This window comes from Oxyura jamaicensis, chromosome 5, assembly GCF_011077185.1.
Source record: "Oxyura jamaicensis isolate SHBP4307 breed ruddy duck chromosome 5, BPBGC_Ojam_1.0, whole genome shotgun sequence".
NCBI classification, from domain to species: domain Eukaryota; kingdom Metazoa; phylum Chordata; class Aves; order Anseriformes; family Anatidae; genus Oxyura; species Oxyura jamaicensis.
This window is the reverse complement of record NC_048897.1, coordinates 20,254,528-20,282,253: the sequence shown is the minus strand read 5'-3', so window position 1 is coordinate 20,282,253 and position 27,726 is coordinate 20,254,528. Positions and strand designations below refer to the sequence as shown.

The 27,726-nt window shown below is 39.6% G+C and overlaps 1 protein-coding gene across 4 annotated transcripts in view; it reads right to left on the bottom strand.

Annotated features, from left to right (window-relative positions):
• Positions 1-26,299, bottom strand: part of RBM25 (RNA binding motif protein 25) — a 35,825-nt gene extending 9,526 nt beyond the window's left edge. Inside the window, exons 1-14 of one of the 4 annotated variants that reach the window (XM_035329107.1) lie at positions 26,121-26,299; positions 25,297-25,412; positions 19,043-19,163; positions 16,199-16,248; positions 15,003-15,173; positions 13,845-13,902; positions 12,728-12,888; positions 9,420-9,602; positions 7,195-7,248; positions 6,852-6,935; positions 2,989-3,275; positions 1,936-2,140; positions 1,530-1,619; positions 252-325 (exon numbers count right to left, since the gene is read on the bottom strand). In XM_035329107.1, the coding sequence (XP_035184998.1) occupies positions 252-325; positions 1,530-1,619; positions 1,936-2,140; positions 2,989-3,275; positions 6,852-6,935; positions 7,195-7,248; positions 9,420-9,602; positions 12,728-12,888; positions 13,845-13,902; positions 15,003-15,173; positions 16,199-16,248; positions 19,043-19,148 (1,523 nt within the window). In that variant the 5' untranslated portion in view covers positions 19,149-19,163; positions 25,297-25,412; positions 26,121-26,299. The remainder of the gene's footprint in view (positions 1-251; positions 326-1,529; positions 1,620-1,935; positions 2,141-2,988; positions 3,276-6,851; positions 6,936-7,194; positions 7,249-9,419; positions 9,603-12,727; positions 12,889-13,844; positions 13,903-15,002; positions 15,174-16,198; positions 16,249-19,042; positions 19,164-25,296; positions 25,413-26,120) is intronic. The other 3 variants (XM_035329108.1, XM_035329106.1, XM_035329109.1) reach the window with 3 other exon arrangements.
• Positions 26,300-27,726: the final 1,427 nt, after the last annotated feature.

Here is a 27,726-nt window from a genome sequence, read left to right as displayed (position 1 = left end):
TGTAATTGATCACTGAAGTGACAGGAAGGAGCAGCTGCTCCCAAGCATTAGCAAGTAGCAATAAAACATCTTTTCCTCTTCCCTCTGCCACTTAATCAAGTAATGCCAAAATAATTCAGATGTTTATATGCCCCTTACATCACCACCCAATCACTCAAATGTAAGCTTCATGAACTTCTGCCAACAAAACCCACAATTTTGTTAAAATGGTCAATGAATATTTTCTTGCCTGGATTCTATACAAGACACACCTGTAGTACTTTGGATCATCTCTGTCATCATCATAATCTTCTAAGAATTCTTTTAACCGTTTGGCTTCTTTTGCCTGCAAGAAATTGAAGCATAAGTAAGGTTATTTCTGGTTTAAAATCTAGTAATTAATTAACTTGCTAATATTGTTATCTGCTATGCTTCAAAGTACAGTTTTCCAGACATGGAAATACCATATGACATCATGTTGAACATTAAAAGCTGGGAATAAAAGGGTGGGGGGGGGGGAACTTTTGGAGTTATGGCATTTGTCTTCCAAGTAGCTGCTATGCATGATGAAGCCTAACTTCCCTGGAAAATGCTGAATACTTGCCTACCACTGGGAAGCAGCAAATTAATTCCTTGTTTGCTTGTGCAGTTTTTGCTTTATATATTAAACTGTCTTTATCTCAAACCATGAGTTTTCTTTTACCCAACCAATTCTCTTCTCCATCCCACTGGGAGGGAAGAGCAGCTGTGTGGGGCTTAGCTGCCTTCTGGGGTTAAAACAGAACACCTCCTAAGCTTTTAGGGGGAAAAAAATTCCATGTAAACCAAATGTCTTTGCTCATTTTTGTTTTATTCTTCCCCATATCTCTTTCCATTTCTGCTTTGCAGCAATTCCCACTCCACCTCCTATTTAGAACTCTCTCTTATCTTCTCTCCTTCTCTAGTAGAATTATAAAGTGAGCTGGTAACACCGTCATTTAAAATAATTTCTTCAGCAAAAACCTGTTAGCCTACAGAAGCATCTATTTTTTAAAGCTGTCAGTTCAGACTAGACTTCCAAGTATTACATTGGTAACTGTGGAAATTTTAAACTAATGAACTAAACCCATGAATTTAGCAGTGCTTAAATATTATAGAAGGTTCAGGCACATGAGCAGGTTGGAAATAAGACTGTTCTAGTTCCACTGGTATGGCATAGAAAGTGTAGTAGGTTTTACTAAAAATCTTTTGCTAAGAATCTGACAAAAATACAGGTTACAAATGGAGTAGTACATGATAATCAAACCATAGCATTTTCAGCTGCCTACTTCTCATTCTTTGGCCTTCATAAGATAAAGCTGCTAGGCTTTGTTTTCTAGACTCCCAACAACACTCCCGCTTCAGTTTGACATATTTTTCAAGTGTAACTGATATTTTTGTATAAAAACATACGTGCATGTATACAGAATTGAAGCTCTATCACTATCCATAAAGATAGCAGTAGACTGTTCTATTCTAAATAGGACACAAAGAACAAGAAGAAAAAAATCACAGGTAAAACCAAGCCTTACCATTTCCCTCCTCCTTTCTTCTTCTCTTTCAGCCTCTTTTTCATATTCTCTACTTTTCTTCCTTTCTCTAATTTCCCAGTTTTTAAGACGCTACAACAGAAGAAAAAGACACGCTCTTGTCTCAAGAACATTAAAAACAGCACTACTACATTGAAGTTAGTTTGAATTAATGTTTTGAAAGGTTTACATTAAAATTAGGTAAAATTAGTTATTTATAGTTTAAGACCCTAGAATAAGTCTAGTGTTGTTCTGATTAACTGATACACCTGCCCCAATTCATGCAAACAGGAGATTAAAAATGTATCAAGAAGGAGAGATAGAAGGAATGGTGTATTTTACAGTAGAACAGTTAGTGTCACCCAGCAGTTTTCTTTTTCCTTAAGGAATCTTAGAAATTCCCATCTACCTCTTGATATGCAGCTTCTTTTTCTCGCAGTTTCCTCTCTAGCTTTCGGCGTTCATAGGCGTCTTCTTCATCTTCTTCTCGGTCTCTCTTTTTATCTTTCTCTCGTTCTCTTTCTCGCTCTCTTTCCCGTTCTCTCTCACGTTCCCTTTCCCGCTCTCGTTCTCTTTCCCGTTCCCGTTCCCTTTCCCTGTCTCTGCTTTTTTCTCTGAAGGAAGCAAAAAGACCAAATTTAAGTACAGAGCCCTCAATGTCCACTCAATCTAATGATGCCTCTTCAGATGCATAATGCACTACTTATATAGTCTTGCAAGCAGTCTTGTGCAATTATACAAGACATTATAATTAGCCAATACAGCAATAGGCACAGATCAATATTTTAATATATTCAGTACCTATTTTATCTAAACGTAGTTGTTTGAACACTGCAACCATTAAATACAAGTATCTATAGAAATTAAGCATGAGCACATGGCAACTCATGTTATGTTAGTAGTTCTCCATAACAAGTAACAGCTATAAATACCACAAAATGGGTATGCTTAAGTAAGTCCTTCATATTTACATGGCTTGCAGATAACATGAACCCTGTCTACAAGAAAACTTACTGTGAAACAGGTATTCTTCCTACACCAAATAGCCCGACACAGTTAGTCATAGTTAAAGACAGAAAGAGGAATCCCCTTGAATTAAAAAAATACACCCAAGAAAAAGGTTAAAAAAAGTGAAGTGAAGACACTGGGGAACTTCAAGGAGAAATGAAACTACCCACCAAAAGATAAAAAAAAATCTTGATAAAACCAGCATACAAGCCATGGTTGGAGGGTTGCATATGGCATATTACAATCCTTACATCCTTGTGCTGTGCAGGAAATAAAGTATTCTTCTGATTTGCATAAAAACAGCATTTTCTAAAATTTTGATTTCTTTTTTTAGTCTGATCTTCCAAAAGGACCATTCTTTTTTTGAATGGCAGCTGATGTCATGAACTATATACACTCAGAAAAGAGCACTAGGAAAAGAAACTGAAATAGATAGAAATTCTAGTGTATTTACCTTGACCTGCTACGATCCTTGTTGCGGTCTGAACTCCTTTCACGATCTCTGTCCCGATCTCTGTCCCGTTCACGGTCTCTGTCTCGGTCTTTAGTTCGGTCACGATCCCTATCTCGTTCCCGTTCACGCTCCCGTTCCTTCTCCTTCTCTCGTTCACGTTCACGCTCCCTCTCTCTTTCACGCTCCCTCCTTTCTCGTTCACGCTCTCGTTCCCTTTCTCTTTCTCTGCGTTCTTTTTCAATTTCCTGTCTTTCTTTCTCCTTTTTGCCTTTTTCCTCCTCCAGTTTCTAAAAACCAACAAGAGAACTTTCATAGTTAATTTCGCAGTTATAGGAACTGGATCTTCCCGACGCAACACACAAGGCTGGTAATGGAAATACCAAAACCGCCCATTGATTTAAAATATTACATAGGGTTTGGTGGGTATCTTTTGGAACTCATAAGTATGAAATCAAAATGCAGCAATCACAAAACTAGATTTCGTGCAAAAGCATAGATCTACACAGACCAGCAATCTCCAACCTTAGCAGAGCAGGGCTGGCCTCATATTATAAGCTGACTAAACTGCACATACACAGTGCACTGCCAGTCATGGTTCAAGTGGACCACCAATTCCATTGGCCCTATAAGCCACTTGGGTACAAACAAAGTGAACTTTCATCTAGAATAATATATTTCAGTGGAATGCTTACTGGACGGTGTGGTTTTTTTTTTTGTTCTGTTTTCACAAAAAGTCTTGGCAGACCAAAACCATCCTATATGAAAAGTTGGGTAAATAAATTTATCCACTTACACATGGTGCATGTGGTTTAACACTGAAGAGAGCTGCAACCTTTCCCCTTTTCCCTCCCTAAAAAAGTTCTAACAGTTCATTGGTAAGAACTGGACTCTGCAGAATGGAATCCTTAACTTCCACCACTGCAAGATGGAGAGAGTTACAAAAAAAAAAAAAAAAGGTTGGAAATAGCTCTTTTGAAACACAGAAACTAAAGGGTTACCTGCTACAGTTTTACTAAAAATTGTACAAAATTGCAACTTTTTTTCAATTAGAAACAGTTCCTATGACCAGAATTCCTATAAGACAATAGAAAATACATCAACAGAATGATAGATAAATCCATCCTTGGAAGCAATTGTTATGTGTTAACTTACAGATGCTGTGCTAGGACATGGACCGCCAACACTGGATTAACCTTGCCTATAAGCTATGTTTCTGGGAGGAAGAGCAAGTACACGGTTCACAAATATACCAAATAACAACCAAATATACCAAATTTCAACCTGACGGATGCCAGAATACCACTTTTTTTGAACAAATATTGAGCAGAATAAACAGGTTTATCCCCTTTGGCTCCACGTTTACCACCACTGAAATGAAATTAAAAACTGGAACAATCATACAGCATTTTCTCTGTTTTGTTTTTGTTTTTGTTTTTCTTTTCTTTTAAACAAAGCATTTAAGACAACTTTAAAAAGCAATCTTACCTGATAAGTGTTCTTCTGCCATAGGCACAGGGACCAGAGAACCGACAAAGGATTACAGAAATAAAGCTAATTCACTAGTGATTAATGTATCCAGTGAAACTACACTGCATTGATAGAACAATACAGGCAAACCAATGTTGGATACATTGAAATCACAAAAGGAAAAAGGGACTAAAAATGGTAGGAAATTGGTAGAAAACTGATATGAAAAACAAAACTTAGATTCTACAAGGTACACAGGGCTGAAAACCAATTTGTAAAGGAATGTATTTTACTGGAGCTTTACGGTGTTAAACCTCCATATGGTCAGATACTAACCTACGCTGTCAACTTTTAAAAATGCAACTTACCTCAAATTTCAAATACTTTTAAAGAAAAGTTTATATACTGAAGTTGTTGATACTTACAGGTTATCTTAGGTGTTCCAATAGAAATTTCTTTGGTAGAACTCCTGCTTTTTTGCCACTCAAAAACTTTGTGGTGAGAAAAGAATTTCTCAAAAGAGGTTGTTTTTGTTTTTCTTTTAAGAAAAATATATTTACACGTGTAAATACACTAAGCGTTCTGAATTAAAATCCATTTTGTAGGCCCGCTTTCTTAAAATCCAATCAAAAAAATTGTCTATTTTGTAATCAAAATCTGACCTCATCAACTTCTATCAGCCTAAACAAGAGGATCTGAAAGGGTAATGGGATGGGAATGGTATCAGATATATTGAAGTAATGAACAGAAATGAACAGGTAGAAGAATTATAAATCTTACCTTAAGCTCTCTTCAGACTCGTCCGTGCTGTAAATGGACGCCCCCTGCAATGCTGATACCCTGACAGTCTGTGGTTATCGTTTTATAAACTCATACCAAAAACATGCAAAGGTTCACTGTGCTCACTAGCCAGCTGCTTAAGATTCAGCCCCTTTTAAACATATCCAATATACACAATGACTACTTCCAGTTGATTTTTTGATGTTAAGAAACCCCAAAACACCCCACCAATAATTAAGATTAAAGGCAGTAAAACGCCCAAAAGCTTCTGAAACAATGAAGCATGTTTTGTTGTTGTTTTGGGTTTTTGTTTGCTCGTTTTTGTTAAGCATGTAACTTGTTTGTATGTCAATATCAGTGACTTGCCGGGGCTTGGAATTTAACACAATTCTACTGAAGTTTCACCATGAACCAGTTTTGCATTCAAATTGCTGAGCTTCTCCAGATGATTTCTTCTAGAATTTTTCCCCACATTTTCATCTCCAACAACTTCAGTCAAGTGAAAAACTGAATATGTATACATCCAACAATGTGTAGTCACTTGTGTTTACATGGATAAAGTTGCGTGAAAACATGGTACGATCCCCAGTGACTGCATGTGATAAAGCTGAATAACATGGGCATACTTCACCTTGCTGTAGCTTCAATGTTTTCATTAACATTGATTTAGGGATATTTTGAAATAAAAGCACGTGCTTAAAAGAGGAGTCTGTTGATATTTCCCTACACCAAGGACCATTCCAGTCTCGTTGGGGAAAAATTATACCAACTTTAAGCTAAACATTAAAACAAGAACATTACATGCATATTTTCCTTACTACCTATGAGTACTATTTTCCACAGCAGAAACATTCACAGATGAAATAGTATTAATGGAAACTTCTGTACGTGGGAACTGAGGTGGGATTTGATGTGCACAAACATTTCCAAGCCAGTTACCCCTTTGCATATTTTTCTGAGGGGGCATCCATAAGTATAATAAAAAACAGAAGCTCATACTTACATCCTATTCCATGTTACTTTCCAAGCTGTGAGTTTCATCTTGCATTAGTCACCATATGATCTCTATCATAATGGTGGGGGTCAATGAATAGATTAGCTTTATGGGAATTTACAGTTCTTCCATGCATCTAAAGTTTGGTAAGTCTGGTAACCACTGACCTAGTTTTAATCTTTCCCCCACTCTTAAACTTAGAACTATTAAAATAAAAGACTTAAATTTATTCAAGTTTCAACTCTTCATAAAATCTTGGATTATGTTATAAATCTACCTACAGAAACACACTCAAGTGTATGTCTTATACTGCAGCCCCGTTTAGCCTTTAGTTATAAATATCTTGACTTAATGTATGTGTAGAAACTTAAGTTGCCTTTATTCATGATAAAGTGAGAAGACTGCAAAATAATCAGTAGCAATCAGAAGTCTTAGCATAAAGATGTCAAGGGCCACTTTAACGTGGTGTTTGTCTTTTGACTGGTAAAGAACTACATGTATATTAAACCTAATATAAACATTTTAAGTGACATTGCAACGTACTGCTAAATTTTTATAATAAGTGTTTTTTTGGATTTTGAAAAAGCCTAATTTGTATTAAGCGCAAAAACAAGAATACTACCTTGTGTGTGTCTCTGAATTTACTGATCTCTCTTGATATCAGGTCTCTTTTGTCTTCCTCCATTTCTATAGCATTTATATCCTCCTAAAAAACAAGGGGGACAGGAGGAAAAGCATTAAGAGCCATTTGTAAAGACATAGGAGAACAAGAGAAAAGCTGAAGGTTAGAAGTTTTCAACCAGTCTTGTAAGAGATAAATAAAGTCCTTCTGCAGTACCAAACCTGACAGTCTGATGTTAATGAGTGAAAAAAAAATAAAATAAAAAAATCAGATGGACAAGAGTCACAAATCTGGCAACTAGCAGTAAACATAGTCATTGTCAAAGCCTACAATGTAAACGAACCTTGGTGATGAGTGGATAAGGTATCAGTGGGGCCACTGGAAATCTGCGGAAAATCTGCGGAAAAATCCACGGAGATTTTTTTTTTTAAAAATAGATTGCACACTACTCTGAAAAACAATGTTTTGTATGTTTGTACTATAAAGCAATACTGTATTGCTGTGATCTTATTTCTTGATTCAACAAAATTACAGAAGAACCTCGCTAATTCTCCCTTCTCTGAACTACCTCAATAGATAGTGAGGTCTCGTATTAGGAAGACTTCACTGAATTGTGAAGTATACTATAGGATATTAGTATGCTATGAGAACATCATAAACAAGACTAAGCTACACTTGCCAATACAAAATATCAGGATACTTGTGGTGCATTAAGTCTTGATTTCATTTACTCGCTAATTCGCAAAATTTGGTAAATTGCACCTACTAACTAATAGTGCGAATTAGCGAGGTTCCCCCGTGCTTGAAATAGACCAGATTCCACTCACTCTGTTCCCCACACACATTTTCAACTCCCCCACATCAGTCATGCCTTCATCCAGAAGAACTAACAATACTCAGTTGCTAACACCATTGGGAGTCTTCTTCACCCCCAAGCCCTTCAGGGGACAACAGCCCCAAGCTAGCAAGCTTCCCCACCCCCCTAACATACATATGTATGTGCATCCACCTTCCCTTTCCCCCCACCCCACAGTCCTTCTCTCCTCTCCCCATTATGGCCAAGAGAGCAATGAGCTAGGACCATCTCTTCACTCCCACCTATATCCACACAGGCCAAAGATGGCAACTTTCCTCCTTCCCAATATGGAAGGGATGATGGGGTGTAATTGCAACCCACACGTGCTAAGAGCGTATTTGTCTACTTGACTAGCTCAGGTTGGTCAAATTCTGCATCACACAGAGCTAGCAGAAACTCTCTCCGTCCCAGTGACACACTCAGCACTCAGTTCTTTCAAGACTGTGATGGCCTCTTACAGTATTTAGCTATCTGTCATTATTCATGGCCATATATGTACCCACAGAACAATAAACATTTTAACAATGCTTGTAACAAAAAACACAGCTGATATCATTAGACAGCGACTCATTTGTAAGTTCTCAACCAAGAAAGCATCTTCTCCCAAAGGAAGGGAGAGAAAAGAAAGACAAATTCTCAGCTCAGCACTCCTGTACTTCAGTTAGCCGTAGCTAACAATGCTGTGGGGCAGATATACTCACTCCCTAAGGGAGATACTGCTTCTTGCACCATGCTTAAACCCCATAAGCATTTGAAACTGAATTATTGCCTTGGAATAGGTACTTTGCAGAAGACTTTAGTGAGTAAATGTCTTGGTCAAAGAATTTTCCAATCTTTCATATTAGGTGCAAATGGCAAGTGTCAGAGCCCATTTTCCCACGGTTAGAAATTTGGCTGGAAAAGCTAAGTCTGAGTTTGCTCATTCTTACTCCCTCTTCTCCAGAGTTTGTTTTAATCCATAAAAAGGTCATCCACAGAAGCAGGTCTAAACCAGAACATTCATTCCTGCTTAACATTTTTTTTTTTTTTCGCATTACACAATATAGGAAAACCAGGTGATCAAATCCAGCCAAATTGACACATGCGTGTAAAAGTGATTTTGTAAAGTAGCAAGACAACAATACGCCTTTCATCCCTGAAGGATCCCTCCAAAGTTTGTGAGGCATACATATATACAGCTAATGAAGTTCATCCACATCTGGAAAGACAGCTGCAGGCAGTTGGATCAAGGCGCACTACAAGAATGCACACTATAAGCAAAGAGAGGAAGAATTTCATCAAAAACTACCAGAGCAAATCCTTGCCATTACAAACGTGCCCTGGCATCTTTCAACAGAAACACAAGGTATGCAGGAACTTTTTACAGTTGTTTTTAAAGTTCTCATCCGAAAAGCCTACATGCACATACAGTTTAAACTGCATTAAATTCAGCATTTCCACCTTCAGAGGGATGAAAGGTTGATTCGAACCTGCCCAGATTCAAACCTGTCAGTCCAAGAAGTCTAGGTGCTTAGATCCCTACACCATCCCAAAGGGATAGCGTCTATAACTGACTAGCTTTCAGCATAAAACATGAAACTGCTGCTGACATCAAAGCTTGTTGATTTGTTTTCTCATCAGAAGTTTAGGGTTAAAGTGTTTGCACAAGGTTTGGCCATTATATAAAGGTGAGTTGAAGAAAAATCTGTTTTGTCCAAAATCAAAACACATACGTCCTCCTTCTTTTCCTTTTTCTTCTTCCTGGGGTGAGAGTCAGATTCCTGGGAGGGGGCATTGAGCTCGCTGGAATATTCTCGTATTAAGACTTCAATGGCCCCTTTAATTATCTGATCTCTTCTCTTCGTTTCCTCATCCAGTGCTTCATCATCATCATTTGTGGTCTCTGGTCTGGAGTTCTAAGGAAAAAAGGCAAAGTAACAGAAATCAACAAATTAAGAATAATACTAGTTTTATTTCAGAAGTTCACCTTTGGTCATCATTATTCGTTCACCTATAGCATTTACTAAATAAAGACTCTATAAGTAGTTATCTATTGCATTATTTTAGCCAGATATTTTCACAAGAGCAGTAACACGGTGACCACATAGCTTTACATGTGGAATGACTGCAGAAAACAACTGTAGGATTGCATACTAAAACAGAACAGATTAAGGAGGAAGACAGGAAAAGAGGAGAGAGCACACACTCAGAGAGGCAATGACTATAGTCCAACTCTTGATCAAAAGTTTCTGCCTTGTTTCCTTCAGAACTTTTAAGTCTTTTCAATAGCAGTTCCTCAATGCCTACTACTTAAGTGCCATGCAATACAAATGTCTAGCTATAACTTTTAAATTGCAACTTATAAAGGGAGAACTATATTAAAGAAACATTGTTAGAGAAACTACTCCTCCACAGCAAACAATTTTCTTAGTATTGTTGATTAGTTACTTCAGAGTTCCTCTCATCTTTTTGACCATTTCTACCTTGTAGCAAGGAAAGGGAACAAACAAGAATTGCATTTCACTAAACCTTATCTGAAAGGGTAAAAGTGATCTGCATACCAAGTAAGGTAACCCACCTCTCCATCCCTTCAACCTTTCAAAAAAATGGAATCTCACCTGAGAGTCCAGCTGGGTATCTTGTCAAGCAACAGGTGGTAGATGGAGTGAGGGGGAGGGAAAGGTCTGATAGAGCAGCAGCTAAGAATGAGGGGAAAGGGAGGGTTCAGTTGGTTTTTAAAAGGCTGCCAGGCCAAGGAGGAGCAGGCTGAAAAAAGCTAGAAGGCAGTGACAGGGTGTGGAATTGTTGAGCTCCAAGGAGCAAGGAGAAGTGATCACAGGGAGGAGTTAATTTGATAAAGGTTTGCTTGGTGTGCTTCTAAGAAATTGCGTTGTAGCATAAATGTATTTCTTAATAAATAAATAAAAATGTTGCAATTTTTGGATGCGTGGCACCAGAATACTAATGATGGTAGGAAAGGAACCACAAGCAGAATGATTAAAATACACTTCTATCAAAATTCCTCAGCAATTCACAGCCTTTCCTGGCTCCAAATGTCTCTTTGATGGTGATGGTCTTCATCTCACTCTAATTCTATATTTCCATACAATCACCATCTACTGATGTCTTCCACAAAATACAACTTCAAAGCCACAAACAGTACCCTCTACCCCTCTACTTTTTATATCAATTGCCCAACAACCCCCAGGAGCTCACAGAGAAAGTTCATGAAATGTACAAAAAGCTTCACTGGTGCTTTAAGCTTCAGCTGTGAAGCATGGTATTTGAAGTGATGCCAATAGGAATGTAGGAAGCCTACAGCCAAATCAAACCCCTATCTAGATTAACAGCTAATATATTAAGCCATTCAAAATGCATGAAGTTAGTACTCTGCTTTATTGAAGTACTGCATTTAATAGCATATGCTGGGTACACGGAAAAAGCACCAAGTGCTTCCAGTCATCACTGTGCCTCTAGCTCTGGCTAAATAAAAGGAAACAAAAGTACATGTGTTCACACTGTACTTTACACACCATTACAAGCAAGTCTAAGACTTCTAAAAATTGACTTGCTAGTGTGATTAGTATTTTCAGTTTCCTGAACAAGAGCCTTTTCTCACTTCTGTTTTACAGTTGGTAATTATCTTAAGTACCGAATACCTTAATGCATCTATAGAACTTTAAAATAGAGCAAGCCCAACGACTTGATTGTGATGTGCGATACATTATTTTAGCAAAAATAGATAAAATTCATTTTAACACAAATTTGGCAGTTGACTGCCCACTGCCTGGTAACTACATCTCCTACTGAATGACGTGCTCCTTTCCTTTTCATTAGTTTGTTCCAGAAGATTAGCAGCAGAGGAGAAAGAACAAGCAGCAACTTTGTGAAGCCTGGAAGAGTAACTAGTTCTAGCATTTATAAACTTGTAAAGAGTTTCTAAACCAAACTGAAGCAACAGAATAAGGTATGGCACATATTACTGAACTTTAGAATGAATTAGAAATTAATTCTAGATATCCACGAGTAGTTTACAAATAAGTTAGAATTAATTAAGCTTTAGTCATGATCAGAAATGTGCCCCGGCAGCCAAGAGACGACCATAACCTGGGGTGCATTAAGCACAGTCTAGCTAACCATTCAAAAGAAGCGACTGTCCCACTATAACCAGCATTGGTGCAGCCTTACCGTGAGTACTGTTTACACTCCTTTACTCTACCATGTAGAATAGACATAAAAAATAGTAGAATGTGTACAAAGGATGGTACCAAAGATGATGAACAGAATAGAGGGCATTGCTATGGAGGAGCAGCTGAGGATACTTGGTTTGTTCAGCTTACAGAAGCTTGAGGAGTGACCTCATTGCTGTCTACAACCTCATCACAAGTGAGAGAAAAGAAGGAAGTATTTATCTTTTCTTGCTGGTGACCAGCGAGAGAACAGCTTAAAACTGCGTTAGGGAAAGTTCAGATCAGGTGCTAATAAAGGAAGTTCTTCACTGAGAGTGTGGGTCAGGCACTGCAACAGACTCCTCAAGAGGCTCATGGCCCCTAGCCTGTCAGTGTTGAAAAGGCACTTGGACAACACTTGGAGATAGATAGTTTAACTTAGATTGCCCTGTGCAAAATTAGGAATTGGACTCAATCTTCATGCATCCCTTCTTACTCAGGGTATTTTATGATTCTATGATTGTAAAAGTAAAATGAAGCTAACTTGTGCACTGACATTCTATAATCTACACTGCTGTGTAAGTTTACATGGAAGAGATAGAGCTATTTAAAATGTATTAACCATGTACGTAGAGTAACTCAAACATTTGTAGTAAACATAGTGAAAATTTTCAGGAGTGCTGCTGAACTAAGAGCTTATACTTCACTGCCTTTCAGCTTATCTTTAGGCTCACAATTCTGGCAAAACCTAAAGTGAATTAACAGCAGAGACAGGAAAGGAAATCAGGAGACCTGCTCACACAGTCTGATCCAGTAAGTATGTTACTTTGCCCTCCTGCCAAAATACTACAGATCATACATGATATACGTACCCCATTAGAGGCCTTTTTCTTTGCTTTCCATTCGTCTAGCTGAGCCTTTGTCTTTGCATCAACTTTGACTAGCAGCTTCTTCTCACCAATCTGGAGGTCATGGAGTAGTCTCAGTGCCCGTAGTGTGGATTCTGGTTCTTTGTACTCACAAAATCCAAAGGCTGAAATGAATGATTGAAATGAGAAGCAGAAGTGTTAAAACTCTTCAGAAAACTAACTTTAAATAAACAAACAACCCATGCATTTTGAGACTATACATTTTGAACACAGGCATTTCTCTACTTAAAACCAGGAATAAACATAAAAAACAGTCAGCAAGATAACTCATTACATTAATCTTTGGTATGATTAATGGCCCAGTGAATAACATGTAAGCCATGAATACACTATGTTTGTATGACTTTTGACATGACCTTAACTAATGAATGCAAGCTATATAAAGACCTGTCCCGGGTAGATTTGCAATTGTCTGAGGACCAAGGATATCAATCAACACTTCATTGTTAAATAAGAATATTTCAAACTAGGTTCTTCACAACATGTACATAAAGTTGTGAGACAAACACCTTATGAGAGCAAAATAAAGAATAATATATGACACAGATGAAGAAAATTACATCTTAATAAAAAATAACCTATGGAAGATAATTTTTGTTATTATGCTTCACTGTTAACGTTATTTCCTGTATCCACTAGAGAAAGTTTATGGGAAGAAATAAATCATTTCAATGTGGGGATAGGGAAAGATAAATTTTAAATCAGGAAAACCTCCTTAACAGTATGAATAACATATAGTAATGGAAGAGACGATTACTCTCCAAAAGAGTGAATTCACAACACTGTTAAATCCAGACCAGTAAACATCTCTTGGGGAACTGGAGTCCAAACAACTCTTTAGTCAGTCTCAAAACAGAAAAGTGAACAATATTAGTCCACCAAATAAACTTTTGCATTTATTTTTCCAGGCTCTTTATTAGGAAGCATTTATCAGTTAAGTATTGTATACAGTACCTTAAAATGTTAAGTAGTAGGATAGCAATGCATCAGACATTTGAAAGTCTGTCAAGTAATAAAAACCACAGTGTGACTAGAGACTTTGAAAAGCATGAACATTTACCTTGAAGTTTTCCGGATGCCCCTTGTACTCTCTTCCAACTCAAAACCAAGCCACATTTCTGCAGTAAAGATAAATTTCATTGAATCAGTAAGGTTGAAAAAGACCTCCAAGACCATCTGGTCCAACCAGCCCCCTACCACCAATATCACCCAGTAAACCACGTCCCTAAGCACGACGTCCAACCTTTCCTTGAACACCCCCAGGGACAGTGACACCACCACCTCCCTGGGCAACACGTTCCAATGCCTGGCTGCTCTTTCTGAGAAAAAACTGTCTCAGAATTTCCAACCTAAACCTTCCCTAGCTCAACTTGAGGCCATTCCCTCTAGTCCTATCACTAGTTATCTGCGAGAAGAGGCCGACCCCAGCTCCCCACACCTTCCTTTCAGGTAGCTGTAGAGAGCAGTGAGGTCTCCCCTGAGCCTCCTCTTCTCCAGACTAAACAACCCCAGGTCCCTCAGCCACTCCTCACAGGACCTGTGCTCCAGGCCCTGCACCAGCTTCATAGCCCTTCTCTGGACACGCTCCAGGGCCTCAATATCCTTCTTGTAGTGAGGGGCCCAAAGCTGAACACAATACTTGAGGTGCAGCCTCTCCAGAGCAGAGAACAGGGGAACAATCACCTCTCTGGTCCTGCTGGCTGCACTATTCCTAATACAAGCCAAGATGCCCTTGGCCTTCTTGGCCACCTGGGTACACTGTTGACTCATGTCCAGGCAAACATTGACCAACACCTCCAGATCTTTTTCCTTTGCCATTATTAAAATTGACTAAATATTTATATTTAATATTCATTATGTTTTAGCACATTTTAATAATGTATTAGATATATTTAATATTTATTAAATATCACAATTTTCAAATATTTATTAAGTATTACTGTTTGAAACACTACAAAACCTTCAATACACTGCAAAGGAAGACAGGTAAAAAGAATAACCACTATTAAAAATAAGCTACATGTCTACATTCACTGACACATACAACTAAAAAAAGATTTACTCTTCATTTACTTACTGACTTTAAACTCAAACCTAATTGACCATTATTCCAGTGAGTAGGACCAATTCTGCTTTTAGTTTCAATTTCACTCTTTGGGGGTCACAACCTCATTTAATAGCCAGGGATGAAATTTAACAAGCAGCCCACTGTACTTACTGCTAGAAGCTGCCGTATGAGCATGTCCGAGGCCTTCTCAGAAATGTTGCCTACAAAAACGGTGGTAGTGGGACCGCTGTTTTCATCATTTTCTTTGTTCTTTAAGCCCGGGTGATCTTTTCTGGCTCCTAAATGTTTTCCAACCATAGACACTGTGGTAGGAACTAATACCTAGAAAGAGAATAAAAGGGTATAAAATGGAGTGTGTTTTTCTGTGTTTAAATTTCTAAAACAACAACAAAAAAATGAGCATAGACATGTATTTGAAAAATATTTTTTCATATGATCCTTAGTTAGTCTTATGGAGTGAGACATCAATAAATAGTTCACATTTTATTACTTCATATAACACAGAGAATGCCTATTTCTAGCAAAGGGACAGAAAAAAGGTGTACCTGAATATGGCTACTGGAAGGCCTCAAGGCGAGCATACAGTAACATTAAGTATTAGTTCTACAAATTACTCATTTGCAACATTCGAGTCACCACAAGTTGAAGCATCTCACCTAACAGTGTACTGTATTCTTAAAAAAAAGAAAAGCTGCAAATAGAAAAGTAACTGACTCAAACCTCAAAAGGCTTCAATGGACAAATGACAGGTCTTAAGGCTTTCACGGAGTGAAAAAATGCTACTGTTTTAGTCAGACAATAAACAGCTCTTAGCCACTTGCTTTCAGTTAAGGAACAACCATTTGTGAAATAGACTGTACAGAGCTAGGCACAATCATTTGTTCCATTTTGCTGCACTTCCACAGCAAAACCCTAACATTAATCCTAGGATTTAATGGTAAATATGCACTGAGTACCTCTTCTCAAAACCCCTTCAAGAAGCATCACTTCTACTAAAAACAATTTGATCAATAAAGTGAATAATGCATGTTCCAGTATTTATTTGTCTTAAATACACCAATTATCAATATAACCTCCTGTAACACATAATGCAAGCTATCCAAAAATTCAGTATTTTGGGGAGATTTCACTTATGCAAAATTGTAGGAATGGTAATTCACCTTTACATCAAGAAGTAACCTTCATACTTTAATTAGCATATTAACAGAACAGCAGCAATAAAAACTAAGTATTTCCTTTCACAGGATGAATTCTTACGAAATAAAACAAAAATACTGTTGGTATCTACTACCTATAAATTTTTTCCTCTCCCTTTTATTGCCTCTCATCCCTACTGTAATACTTACAGTTGGAGCAGGAGCCATAATGCCCATTGGCACAGGAATCATAGGGGTCCCTGAGAAAGACAAGACATTGGTATCAATCTGTCCTGTTGAGATTACTGATGAATATAAATGAACTGATTGCAGGTATGATGTTCAAGCCAGTGAGCAATTTTGGTCACAAGAATTTTAGTGTACTGATTACCAGTCATTCCCTAAGCATTCAAGCACAGTCTGAGAACATTAACATAACGTGAACATCCTGATCACTTTTACCATGTTCTTATTTGCTCTTCAAACAGATTTATTTTCAAAGCACATTCAAACCATAGTATTGCTCTAGAAGATAGCTTGGTGATAAATGAGGCATGAAATTCCATAGACAAAAAAGCAGCCGAAATCCTATAGATGATAATAATTCCTGACTTGCTCAATTCTGATAGCACAACCGATCCTGCATAAAGCACAGGGCCAAGGTCCCAAACCATTAAACCTTATAGCATGTCTATTATTTATGAAAAAGCTTAATAAAGGTTGCATAGAAAACCTCAACCCAGAAGTACTCTATTTTTTTTAAACACTTGACTTGAATACTAAAACAGTATTTAATCACGTGAAGTCACGCCATATCCTCTTTCCCACTACAACATTCACTGATGGCTTTAAGTACTATAACGTGAGCTAATATTTGGTCATAATAAAGGCTTTACATGCCAGCTGACAGAAAAAAATCTAGTAGAATGTTAGGCATCGTCAGGAAACATACTGATGATCAAGACTATGGAAATCATTTTGCTGCTATATAAAAACTCAGTGCACCTGTATCTTGACTAGTGCCTAGAGATCAAAACTCTGCAAAGCAAGAAGAGCATGCAGCCTTAGAGAAGGTAACTACATAACTTGAGTTTTTAGGCAGCTGCTTTACAAGAAAAGACTTTACACTGAGACTCTTCAAATGGGGACGTTTGCAAGGCATGGACCCTGACTGAGGTCTACAAGACCACTGAATGGTATTTGCAAAACTCCTACATAGGATTCAGAGAGACAGGGAGTTTAAAGACTGATGTAAGAAAGTAGCACTTTACACAGTGAATGATATTTATTGTAATGAAATGCTGGAATCTGGTGCAACAGGTGACAGTGGCAACAGTATCAGCAGACTCAAAAGCTTAAAATGCTCATGAATCCTAAGTCCCTAAGAAGAAAAAAGGAAGTGCAGGAGATCACACATCCTTAACAAATCAGCTGTGGAAACCACAGTTATATAGGGGAACAGACCTGGAAAGCAGTTAGGTGTAAACGTGTACCCTAAAAATCATCTTCTATTCCCATCGCCCAGACAAAACATCAGGCTGTATGGACTGCTGATCTGACCCTAGAGAGCATTTCTTCCATATAAAAATTGAGTTTTATATCTTACTGGTATCTAATTAATCTTCACAAATGACAGAAGATACCAGAATCACCAGAATTTTTATTTTAACAGCCATTTTTTAAGCAAAGCAAAACACTTTTCCTAACTTAATTCTTACACAAGCACACTGTTCTAGCCAAAATTCTTCAATAAAAAAAAAATAGAGGCTGGATAACTGGAACACGTTTTTGCTGAACAGCTAGCTAAAGATAATATTTAAACCAGTAAAATTGTGATCTTATAACATAGAGAAAGTCTACTTTGAAGTTACAAAAGGTCATTGTGGCGTTTTCAACTCTATTCACACACCTGGGTTCCTTCACACACTTGAGATCCTTATCGAAGTGCCATAAGATTATCTCTACATGTAAGCAAATCATATTTCTAGTGTGCAGAGAAAAATTATGTTCCCTCCTAACACCAGGCTCCTCCAATCCACCGTCTATTTGTATTACTAATACTGAAACAAGACTACTTTTATAAAAAAAACAAACAGTGAGAGTACAAAAAGATCTTTGTTATATGTGTTAACAATTAAGTGTTCAGAGCAGAAATTTGTATTGGACATTTTAAAATATTCTTCAGAAAGGTATTTTAAAAACTATCTAGTGCTTTTCACAGAAGTCTACATAAATCGTAACTAGTAAAGATCAGAGGTACAGATAACATCTCATGGATCTTGGGGGAGGGAGGGAAAAGTGAACCCACAAGTAAGGCTTAGCGTGATGAATGGATGTGCATAAACCATTTCTGAGTTCAGCTATCTCATTTTTGAAAGCCTTTATTGTCTACAAAATACTTGTGCACAACACAGCTCAAGACCATACCGCCAGAAATTTTCTGCAGCCCTTAAATTATGACGAATTTTAAAGGGATAATTCTCTAAAGTATTCCTCTCTCCCACTCCCTCTGTCATCTCCTGCCTACAGTCACTTTCAATCATGGCAATATACAGAAAAAAAGGTGGTTCCAGAGCAACAAATTAAGGTCTTAACACACACACCAAAAAAAAAAAAAAAAAAAGGCTAAGCTTAAAGATGAAGAAAGGAAAAAAGAAAGTGGAATTAGTTTTGGGAAGATTAGAAAGAATGAGAAAAGTTAGCAAGACACGTGGAGTAAAGCATGTAAAAAGTAGAATGAAAGAAAGTGTGATGAGATGGACTTAATACGTCAGATTAACAAAAGTCACTACCTAGGTTCAGTCCTGAAAGAAAGGACAAAAAATCTGGTGTTGTCTCTAATGGCTTGATTTCTGGTCAGAAGTAATCAGCTATTGGCAGACCAAATAGTTTGTTCATACGAATGCCTGCATGAGCGCACTAGAAACTCAATTGCAATGTACATGGATCAGTGTTACTGAAATACATTAATACCCAGTAACTTTTAGAAATAACACAGCTTAGAATAATGAAGAATTGCTTTCTACAACAGTTTGATGTGCTAATGTAACTTACCAGGGGGCACAGGTGGAGGAAAGCCAGGGAACTGTGGAGGTGGAATCCCAGGGGGAAGTGTCGGGATTCCCATAGGAGGGCGATTCAAATGAGGTGGAAAAGACATTCTTACAGTTGTAATCTGTCAAAAAGGTAGAAAAGGAAAACTGTATTAGTCAGTTCCCAAACACATACTACAGAAGTGGTGCAAATTACAGGTATCTATGACTTTAAACCTTTATACTGACATTCAACTACAAATTAAAACTATTTCTATTTCCTCTTTCCTCAGCTGATCGTTAAGTTTCCTCCATAGTAAATCTTCCCTCACAATGAAAAAATAGTACTTCTACAAAAGCGTTTCAGAAGGAACTTAAAAAACAGAACTATATCTGACTCTTCATACCCATCCATGTTTTACAAAGAATGTGAATTAAACAGCATTTGATAGTTGACTGTTTCTTTAAAATGAAGTTGTTTTTTTTTCAGTATCTGGAAACAGAACTGTTTAACTTTGGTAACTTTTTTCAATAAAATAGCTTTCCAGAACAAGAAGTGATCACACACGATGCAACTGCGGAACAATTTGAGGCAAAGAACTGGGACATCCTCATGCTCAGCACTGGCAGGAATTGTGGATTGTAACACAGACACAGGGGAAAGCCTCAAACTCCAGCACAGAGACAGTTAAACGCTCAGAAGAGGGTTCTCTGATCTATTTTTAACATCCCAGTTCACACACCTTCTGGAGCTCAAATTGGATGATAGCCCATGAGCTAAGGGTCAATATGCTATCACAGAGTAAAAGCTGTTTTAACATCACTTGCTGCTCAAATGGTTACTGTTACTGACCCTGGTTCAAATTACTGACCCTGTCAGACACTGCCTCACACAATTCAAGATCACTCTTAATGAAATTAACGTTCTTGCTTCCAGTATTTTCTCAGCAACCTTACACAGTCAAGTCTTCAAAAAAGGTTGGCTCTCAGTTCTGAAGGGGAAACGGAGCACTGGTTACCAATGCATGTAACTGGTCACACCAGCTTCAATCTTTGCAGTTAGGCTTGTGAAAACACACTATATGTAACTTGGCACGCCTGTTATTTCCTCACACACGCATAGGTACATTCATCCTGCAGTGAGGAAGCACAAGAGGAACTTCAAACATGCTGGTTTATGCAGATACAAATCATGAGTATCAGAGAGTAACGAGAGCCCAGTTAGCCTTCGTGCAGATGTGTTCCCTTCTCAAAGGTTGCAACACAGTCTGCATCTTCACTGCAGCTCTTTTCCAAACAGGCAACCACAAGTCAAAACCAAGGCCTTGAGAACAAGAATTATTATGAATAAAATTCTGACAACTAAAACAGACCTGTAGACTGGATGATGCATGCCCTGGTTTCCTAGCACTGAGCACAACTGGAACAGGAAATGAGCTTTGCTGGAGACAGATGTACCTTCCTTATATGTGCAAGATAAGTAGGTAATGACAGTCTTCAATACCAGAACTAAGAGCTAATGACAGTACTGTGCCATAACAGTAGATGCATTTGAAAGAGTTCAAAAATTATAACAATCACGCACAAAATTTTATTCCCATGGAGTGGGAAAAAAACTGAGATAAATGCATACTACAGTGGTCTGGAGAGGATGAAAGGGAAGCCCACATGTATATGGTAACACCTTTGAACTCCAGAAATTATGTATTTAGGTGTAACAACGGATACATGATCCTACAGCATCATTCACCCAAAGACATATTTGCAATTACATCAGTTACGAGAGGTTCATGATGACTACATTCATTAATTGGCCCCAAAGAGGGCCAATCATCTCAAGAGAATTGGCCCCATCATCTCAAGGGGAGAAGAAACACTCCTGGGACACAGGGTCACAAGGTCCAGCCCAACATCTTAGGTTGGTGGTAGACACAAGACAGCAAATGCAAGCTTTCCTCCAACAGTTCAATAAAGATTTTATACAATAAACAGAAAGCCTTTTTGTGTTTTATAATCAGAATCTCCTTACTGTCATCCTTGGCTTTTTAAAATGAATGGGCAAGGAAAGGCAGCAAAGGTGTACTGCCAAAAGCTTTGATTTGGAGGAACATTGTTGATAGACTCTATGCACTATGTGCACATTAGCCAACGTTCCTCAATAGTCCAAAGCTCTGGTGGTACAGGAAAGACCAGGACTCCCTGACCCACCTTTGTACCACTGCTCTAAACCATTTCAACTGCAACAAAAACCAAACCAGCCAAGGGTCCCAGGAAATATAGAAAATCAGGATCTAGAAGTCTCTCAGCCCTTGTCTATATTGCATATCGGTAGCTAACTAAACAAAACTCAGAGCAGTTTTGGGACAGGACGGAACAATTAACTTGTGGTACAATTAACTCTGAGAAGGTTCCAGAGGGGCTACAGCAGCATTACACAATCTGAGGTCCACAAGACATTAAAGAGCGAGCTGTAAAACACAAACGAACTGGGGAAGTAATTTTCCAGGCTGCCAGTAGGTGCAGTCTCTCCTCTTGCTCTGAGAAGCACTTCATCTGAGACACCATTTGGGGGAAGCTTAAAGAAAAAAAATAAGGACTAAGAAGTGAAACAGTTCCTTTAATTAAAAAATGTTGAAACATACTGAACTTAGTGGTTTTTTTAATTGAAAAAAATAGCAGTCATTAATCGTTACTGCATAAAAGTAACAACGCAGTTTGTAAGAAGAGAGATCAAATTTAGCCTTTGCCTTGTAGTCAGATGGAAACACTTTTACCTGCAGAGCTTCAACAGCCTTTTTTTTTTTTTTTTTAACTTGAAACGCTCATTTTTTCTTCCATGCTTCTATGGTTATTCGCAAAACAGCTAGAAAATCACTCTGCTGCTGACTGAATCTTGCATGAAGCAGTACTAGTACCTCTGCTGTCTATGTCACTGAAGATCGACAGTAAAGCAAGCTTTGTCTCTTTCCGGCTATTGTAACTACAAGTGTGAAACCAACAGAGAAAACAGTTTAGTTCTGTTTCCGTTATGAAAACTGAGAATCAGTGGGAGGCCAACAAACTGCTCACTGGAGAAGCGAGGGATCCAGATGAGAGAGGAAGATGCCTCCAGTTCCTTGCAGCAGCCAAGGTGCTGCAATGAAGGAAACCAAATAGCAATTTTTGCTGTCAACAGCTGGAGAACAAGAAACAGACACGCTCTTCCAGCGCTCAGAGGGGTCTCAAATTTATAAGCAACTACAAACCATGAGTTGAGTATGGGAAATGAAGAGATTCTAAGCTGGGTCTATGGAGAACACTCCTGTAGAAATCTCAGACACAGCATCTAATTTCTCTGCAGACTGTCTTGTAACCCCACAAGTTCAGCTCAGTCATAGTTGCCTGATATATTGACTGTGGTCTCAGCATTGTATGCAGTGATCTTCAAATTCCCCCAAAATGTTCAAACGTGCAAGTAAGGAACTGAAGTCCTGAAATGTTTTAAAATTCTCATTTGATTTATGGAATTATTCCCTCCCAAAGTCAGATGTACAACACAGCTATCAAGAATGCTGCTTAACTAGCAGCACTTTAAGGGAGGCATTCATTCATATGAATTTAACAGTGACCACAAAAATACAGGTATAAGGAAAATAGGGAACGTCTAGCCTGCCACTATTAAAAATGCTGAAACAATGGCATCTAGAAAACCCCAAACGACAGCTTTGAGTCAGACTGGAAGTGTAGTCACTTTCATGCCTGTCAGCAAGCTGCAGTAGGAGGAGGTCTGCTACATCTGACGGAGCTGAGAGCCCAATGCCCACACTACATACTTTGAGCAAATGTCCATTTACACGTAAGGAGCGAAATGTTCAGTATGTTTTCACCTGAAGGGAATCCAGCTCATCCACTGCAGCAGTACAACCAATGTGAGATAGTTTCCTGAACAAGGATGACTGCAAGACTTGCTTCAGCTGCGCAGTCCTGATCTGAGCTAACACAGTTCACCTGATTACCCTTAGGGTAATATTACACCTTATTACCCTTGGACAATTTTTATAAGCTGCAGATTAACAACGCCATGGATAGCAAAACATTTAAGCTTACGCTAAGCAGACCCAGCTCAAATCCTGCCCAAGCTATTAACTAGAGCTGTGCTTGTGTAGCACTTGCTTTAATATTTCAGGTTCAGTTTCAGCCTAGAAGGAGTTTGGTTGCTTTCACTCAATGCTCTTCCAAGTTACTAAGTGCTAGTGGAACCAAATGCCAAGCAGAGTCAGCTGCACCAACCTTCTGAAACTTGCAGCAGGTACAGAAATACCCTCATGGCTCTAAGGTTTGGCAAATTCCACTGAGACTTATTAAGTCTGACTCAGTGCTATCCCCCCAGGCCTGAGCTCCATGAACCAGCCATGCTCTAGCTCTGACACCAAACTCAACAAGTGTCCGGGACAGGCCTGAGGGTAGCGGGACCCCAGTGCCTTGGAACCACCACAGCGCAGACGTGCCATGCAACCAGGGTCACCATTGTTCAGACACCACTGCTGCACATACCTGAATGATCTCTGACTCCTACAATTCCCAGTAAGAGGAGAGTAAATATACGAGAAGAAAGTTTGGCATGACTGCACTGGAACTGCAGTTTTTAAAAGCTATACCATAGCATTCTTTCAGCTTATTTCTGATTTACTCTTTTTTTTTTTTTTAATAAAGGGGTGAAAAGATAAATTATACAGAACACTAGTTACCAGTGACTTTTAATAAACTAACATATTTCAAACTGGCAGTTGTACCACCTACTCAGAGCGGCATCCTACAAGCCATAGAATCAATCTCCTTAGTATTTATAACTGTGTTTACAAATTATAACTTACTAAAAATCTGCAAAATGTTTTAACGATTTTCAAAACATTCACGTTCCCCATGAAACAGTGACAATATTTGCTGTTGAAGTACCATTAACTGAACAAAGTTATGATTAATGCATTTTAGGGACAAATACATGTAATATCATAGAAGCAATTGAAAGACTGACCTAGCTTGATTTCAGTTTGTCTGAAATAAACTCACCCACATTTCCTCACACCATTCTTTTGCATCACAAGAAAATCACTACACTTATTCTAGACAGTTGTACAAAGTAGCTACACAGGCTGGTCCCTCAAATAACAGAGCGCTAAGCAAAAAATGTTTAAAAAAGTACCTAAATGTAGCTTTGACTATAATCTTAATCTTTAGATGAGTACAAAACAACAAAATCCATGCCTATTGTGAGGAGGTAACACCGTGTTATTTAGTAGCACCCCAGTTAGAGAGATGTTACACTAAGATTTCAATGCCCACGTTACTATGTTTCACTGAAACTTCCCTAGAGAAAAACCTGCATACTTAAATAATGTTAATGTTTCTAATGCTTTTTAAGGAATTGAGCATTCCATATTCATAGCCTTATGAGGCTTTTGCATTTGCTTAGAATGTCTATTGCTCGTTCTTTGTTGCTGCCTAGGTATAATTGCCTCTAATTCATGACAAATTATTTCGTATTTTGAGTCAAGACAGGTACAGCTGAGCAACACATACATTTTCAGAAACAACTGGAGAGAACATATGCAAAAACACAACCTACTAAAGCCATTACTGTCACATAGGGTTTTTACCTCAGTCTCCATATGGTGTATGGATTTTTAAGCCACTCCATACTGCCTACATTACTGCATCTCAAAAAAACACACACAGATCCCTAGAAGAAAAGTCTCTTTTACTTCAAGCCAATAGATCCTCCACATGGAAATTTTATACAAAATATAAAGCCCTACAGTCTTCTCCAAAATGGCCTGCAAGCTAAGCAAGGCATCCATAGAAAACACAACAGCCACGTGGAGAGAAAAAAATCACAGATTTTTGTATAGATATTTCTGAACAAAACTAGTACACGTTTAAGCCTCTGGTTCTTTAGATGATCTAGAAAGCTCATTAACTGCTATCAAGTAAGTTCCATCCCACACTATTAAAATATAACAACTAAAAAGCAACTTCCTTATCTGAATCAAAGGGTTCAGTCTGAAAACTCCTTATCTAAGATCTAAGTTTGGTACAAGTTCTACTAAACTTGTACCAAAACTTTAAGATCTTTGATTCTGTTCCTAATTCTGTGCCCATATAAAGCCCTAATCAGTCAAATAAGAGGCTTTCTGCCCTAATTTTGCTATTGTCTCTTCTCAAAACACAAAGAAGGCTGTGGCATAACAAAATCTAAGTGAATGTCAAGAGACAGAAGTGAGAAGCGTGAAGCACCACCTGCGAGGCAACTCCTTCCTTCGTGGGCAATGTATGACTGGCAAGTACTTCCTTGTTCTAGTCTGTTCTGGACCACCTTCTGTAAATGCTGATGCAATACTTCAAGCAATGCTTTCCTGCCCCCCCAAAAAATATATGTAAAAAATAAAGTAAAAATCGGTAAGTAAATATTTTAATCTGAACAGAACAAGAATTATACAACTTCTAGGTTGTAGTTTCGACAAGCCCATGCAAGACCAGCTACCAAAAAAAAAAAAAAAGAAAAAAAAAAGCTAGTTGCGATCACAATGCTCGCTGGTCTGTACTTAAAGTAAAAAAATAAAATCCAGCAAAACTCTTTTCCTTCGGGCAGACAAAGTCTCGGGCTATAAAGGAAAAAGGAGATCATGAGAAAGCCACGCCAACGCGCGGAGCCCCGGCGTTCATTCCAGGGCCGGATGACGCCGATTGCTGAGCGCAGGCTGCCCCGACACGTGTTTTGGGACGAGCGCCCCGCAGCACGCCGAGGCCGCCCAGCAGCCGGTAAGCGGCCCGGCAGCGACACACAAAACCCCGCCGAGGCGGCGGCGGCCGGGGAACGGCAGCGGGCGCTCCCCGGGACTGCCGGGCGGCGGAGGAAGCGGGAGGCCGCCGCGAGCGCCTCACCGAGGCCGCCCGCCCCCTCCGCCCCACGCCGCCTCCCCGTCGGGCCGGGCCCCAAGAGCGAGGCCTCGGCGGAGCGGCGCGGCCTCGGCGCGGCCTCCTCCCCTCAGCGGGCGGCCCGGGCGCCTCGCGTCGCCTCGCTTCGCCTCCCCGCCCGCTCCCGCCGCCCCTCAGCCGCTCACCGTCGCTCGCTGCAGGCCGGGAGCCGCGTCCGGATCGCCGCCGCGGCCCGTCCGGGGGACGCGGTCCGGGGATGCGCCGGGGGGAGGCCGCCGGGGGCCGCGCGGGGAGGCCCCGAGGCGCCGCTAGGCCGCGAACGCGCCGCGCCGAGCCGAGCCGCCGCCGCGCTGCGCGGGGTCACGTGAGCCGCCCCTTCCGCCAGAGGCCCGGCCTGCACCGCGCCGCCTCACCATAGAGACGGAAGGGCCAGAGCGCCCCCCAGCTCCCGCGCCCGGACAATAAGGCGCCAGGCCATAGAGCGGCAGCTAGAAGGGCAGCGTGAGGCTAAAGGAGTGTGGGCGGCCGCCATCTTTGGTGGGGGCAACACGGGGCTCCGCCATCTTGAGGTCAGTGCCGGCGGGGGCCCGGCGGATAGCGGCGGCTCCTCGGCTCCCCTCTCCTCGCTGCCGGCCCCCGGCTGCCCCCGCCGCCATTTCGCAGCTCCGCCGGGCCTCGCTGGCTGCGCTGAGCTGTGACGGGTAGGTGCAGGCCCCGGCCCCGTGAAGAGCACGCCGGCTGCGCTAAAAGAGGCTGCTCCTCAGGGGAGCGGGGCTCTGCGTGTGCTGCAGCGGGGCGAGTGTCGAGGGCCTGGAAAGCTAAAACAAAAGAGTCAGTGCATATAAAGATATGTGGAAGGCTCTATCTCACCTGAAAAATTTGTAAGGATTTACAGAATAAAAAGAGGAAGCACTAGTGCTTCTGGCAGCCACATCCTCAGTTAAAAAAAATAATAATAAAAAAATAATAAAAAAAAAAAAGTGTGCTGTACAAAAATTGGGTCTAGGCATGGTCTATGGCTGGTATTTCCCTGATCTAATTCCAGCATTTAGATTGCATTTAAAAAATGTTAAAAATGTACAGGTTCCCCTCCCCATACGTACAGATTATGTATGAGAGAGTAACTGCAGTTGCCACAATGATGGCAAGCAGTTGCAAATGGAACAAGGAAATAACTGTGAGTGGTCTTGCAGATGACTGCAATGGAGACCACAGCTTGAACATATGTGAACAAAGCTGTTTAGAACATTTTACATACACTGTATAAAGAAAAATGCTCAAAGGATCAGAACCATGGCACACAATCCCTGCCACCTGTATTGGAAAGAAAAACATTCAAATTAAACACTGTTGACTTCTCCATACAAAGAAGATGAACTCTTCCTATCTGAATTCGTACATGTTACTGAACAGTCAACAAATGAGCTGGAACTGAGGTCCTTTTCATCACCTTGCTGTTCAACATGCTGATGTGTAAGGCTATTCTAGTAGTGGAAGATTTAGGAAATACTTAAAGATCAAATGCAATTCCTTCTGCTTTAAGAAACAGTATATTTGTTCTATTAATTGCAATTCATTCCATACACCTTGCATTATTCCCTTCAACTAATACAAATTTAGTAACTACAGTACTAGTAGCGGGTGGCATCCGTGCCCATGGCAGGGTGTTGGAACTAGATGGTCTTAAGGTCCCTTCCAACCTGAACTATTATATTATTATAATACTAATACTAATAATTAATACTGACTGCTATTAATATTTCAAATAATTCATAAATATTTATACCTATG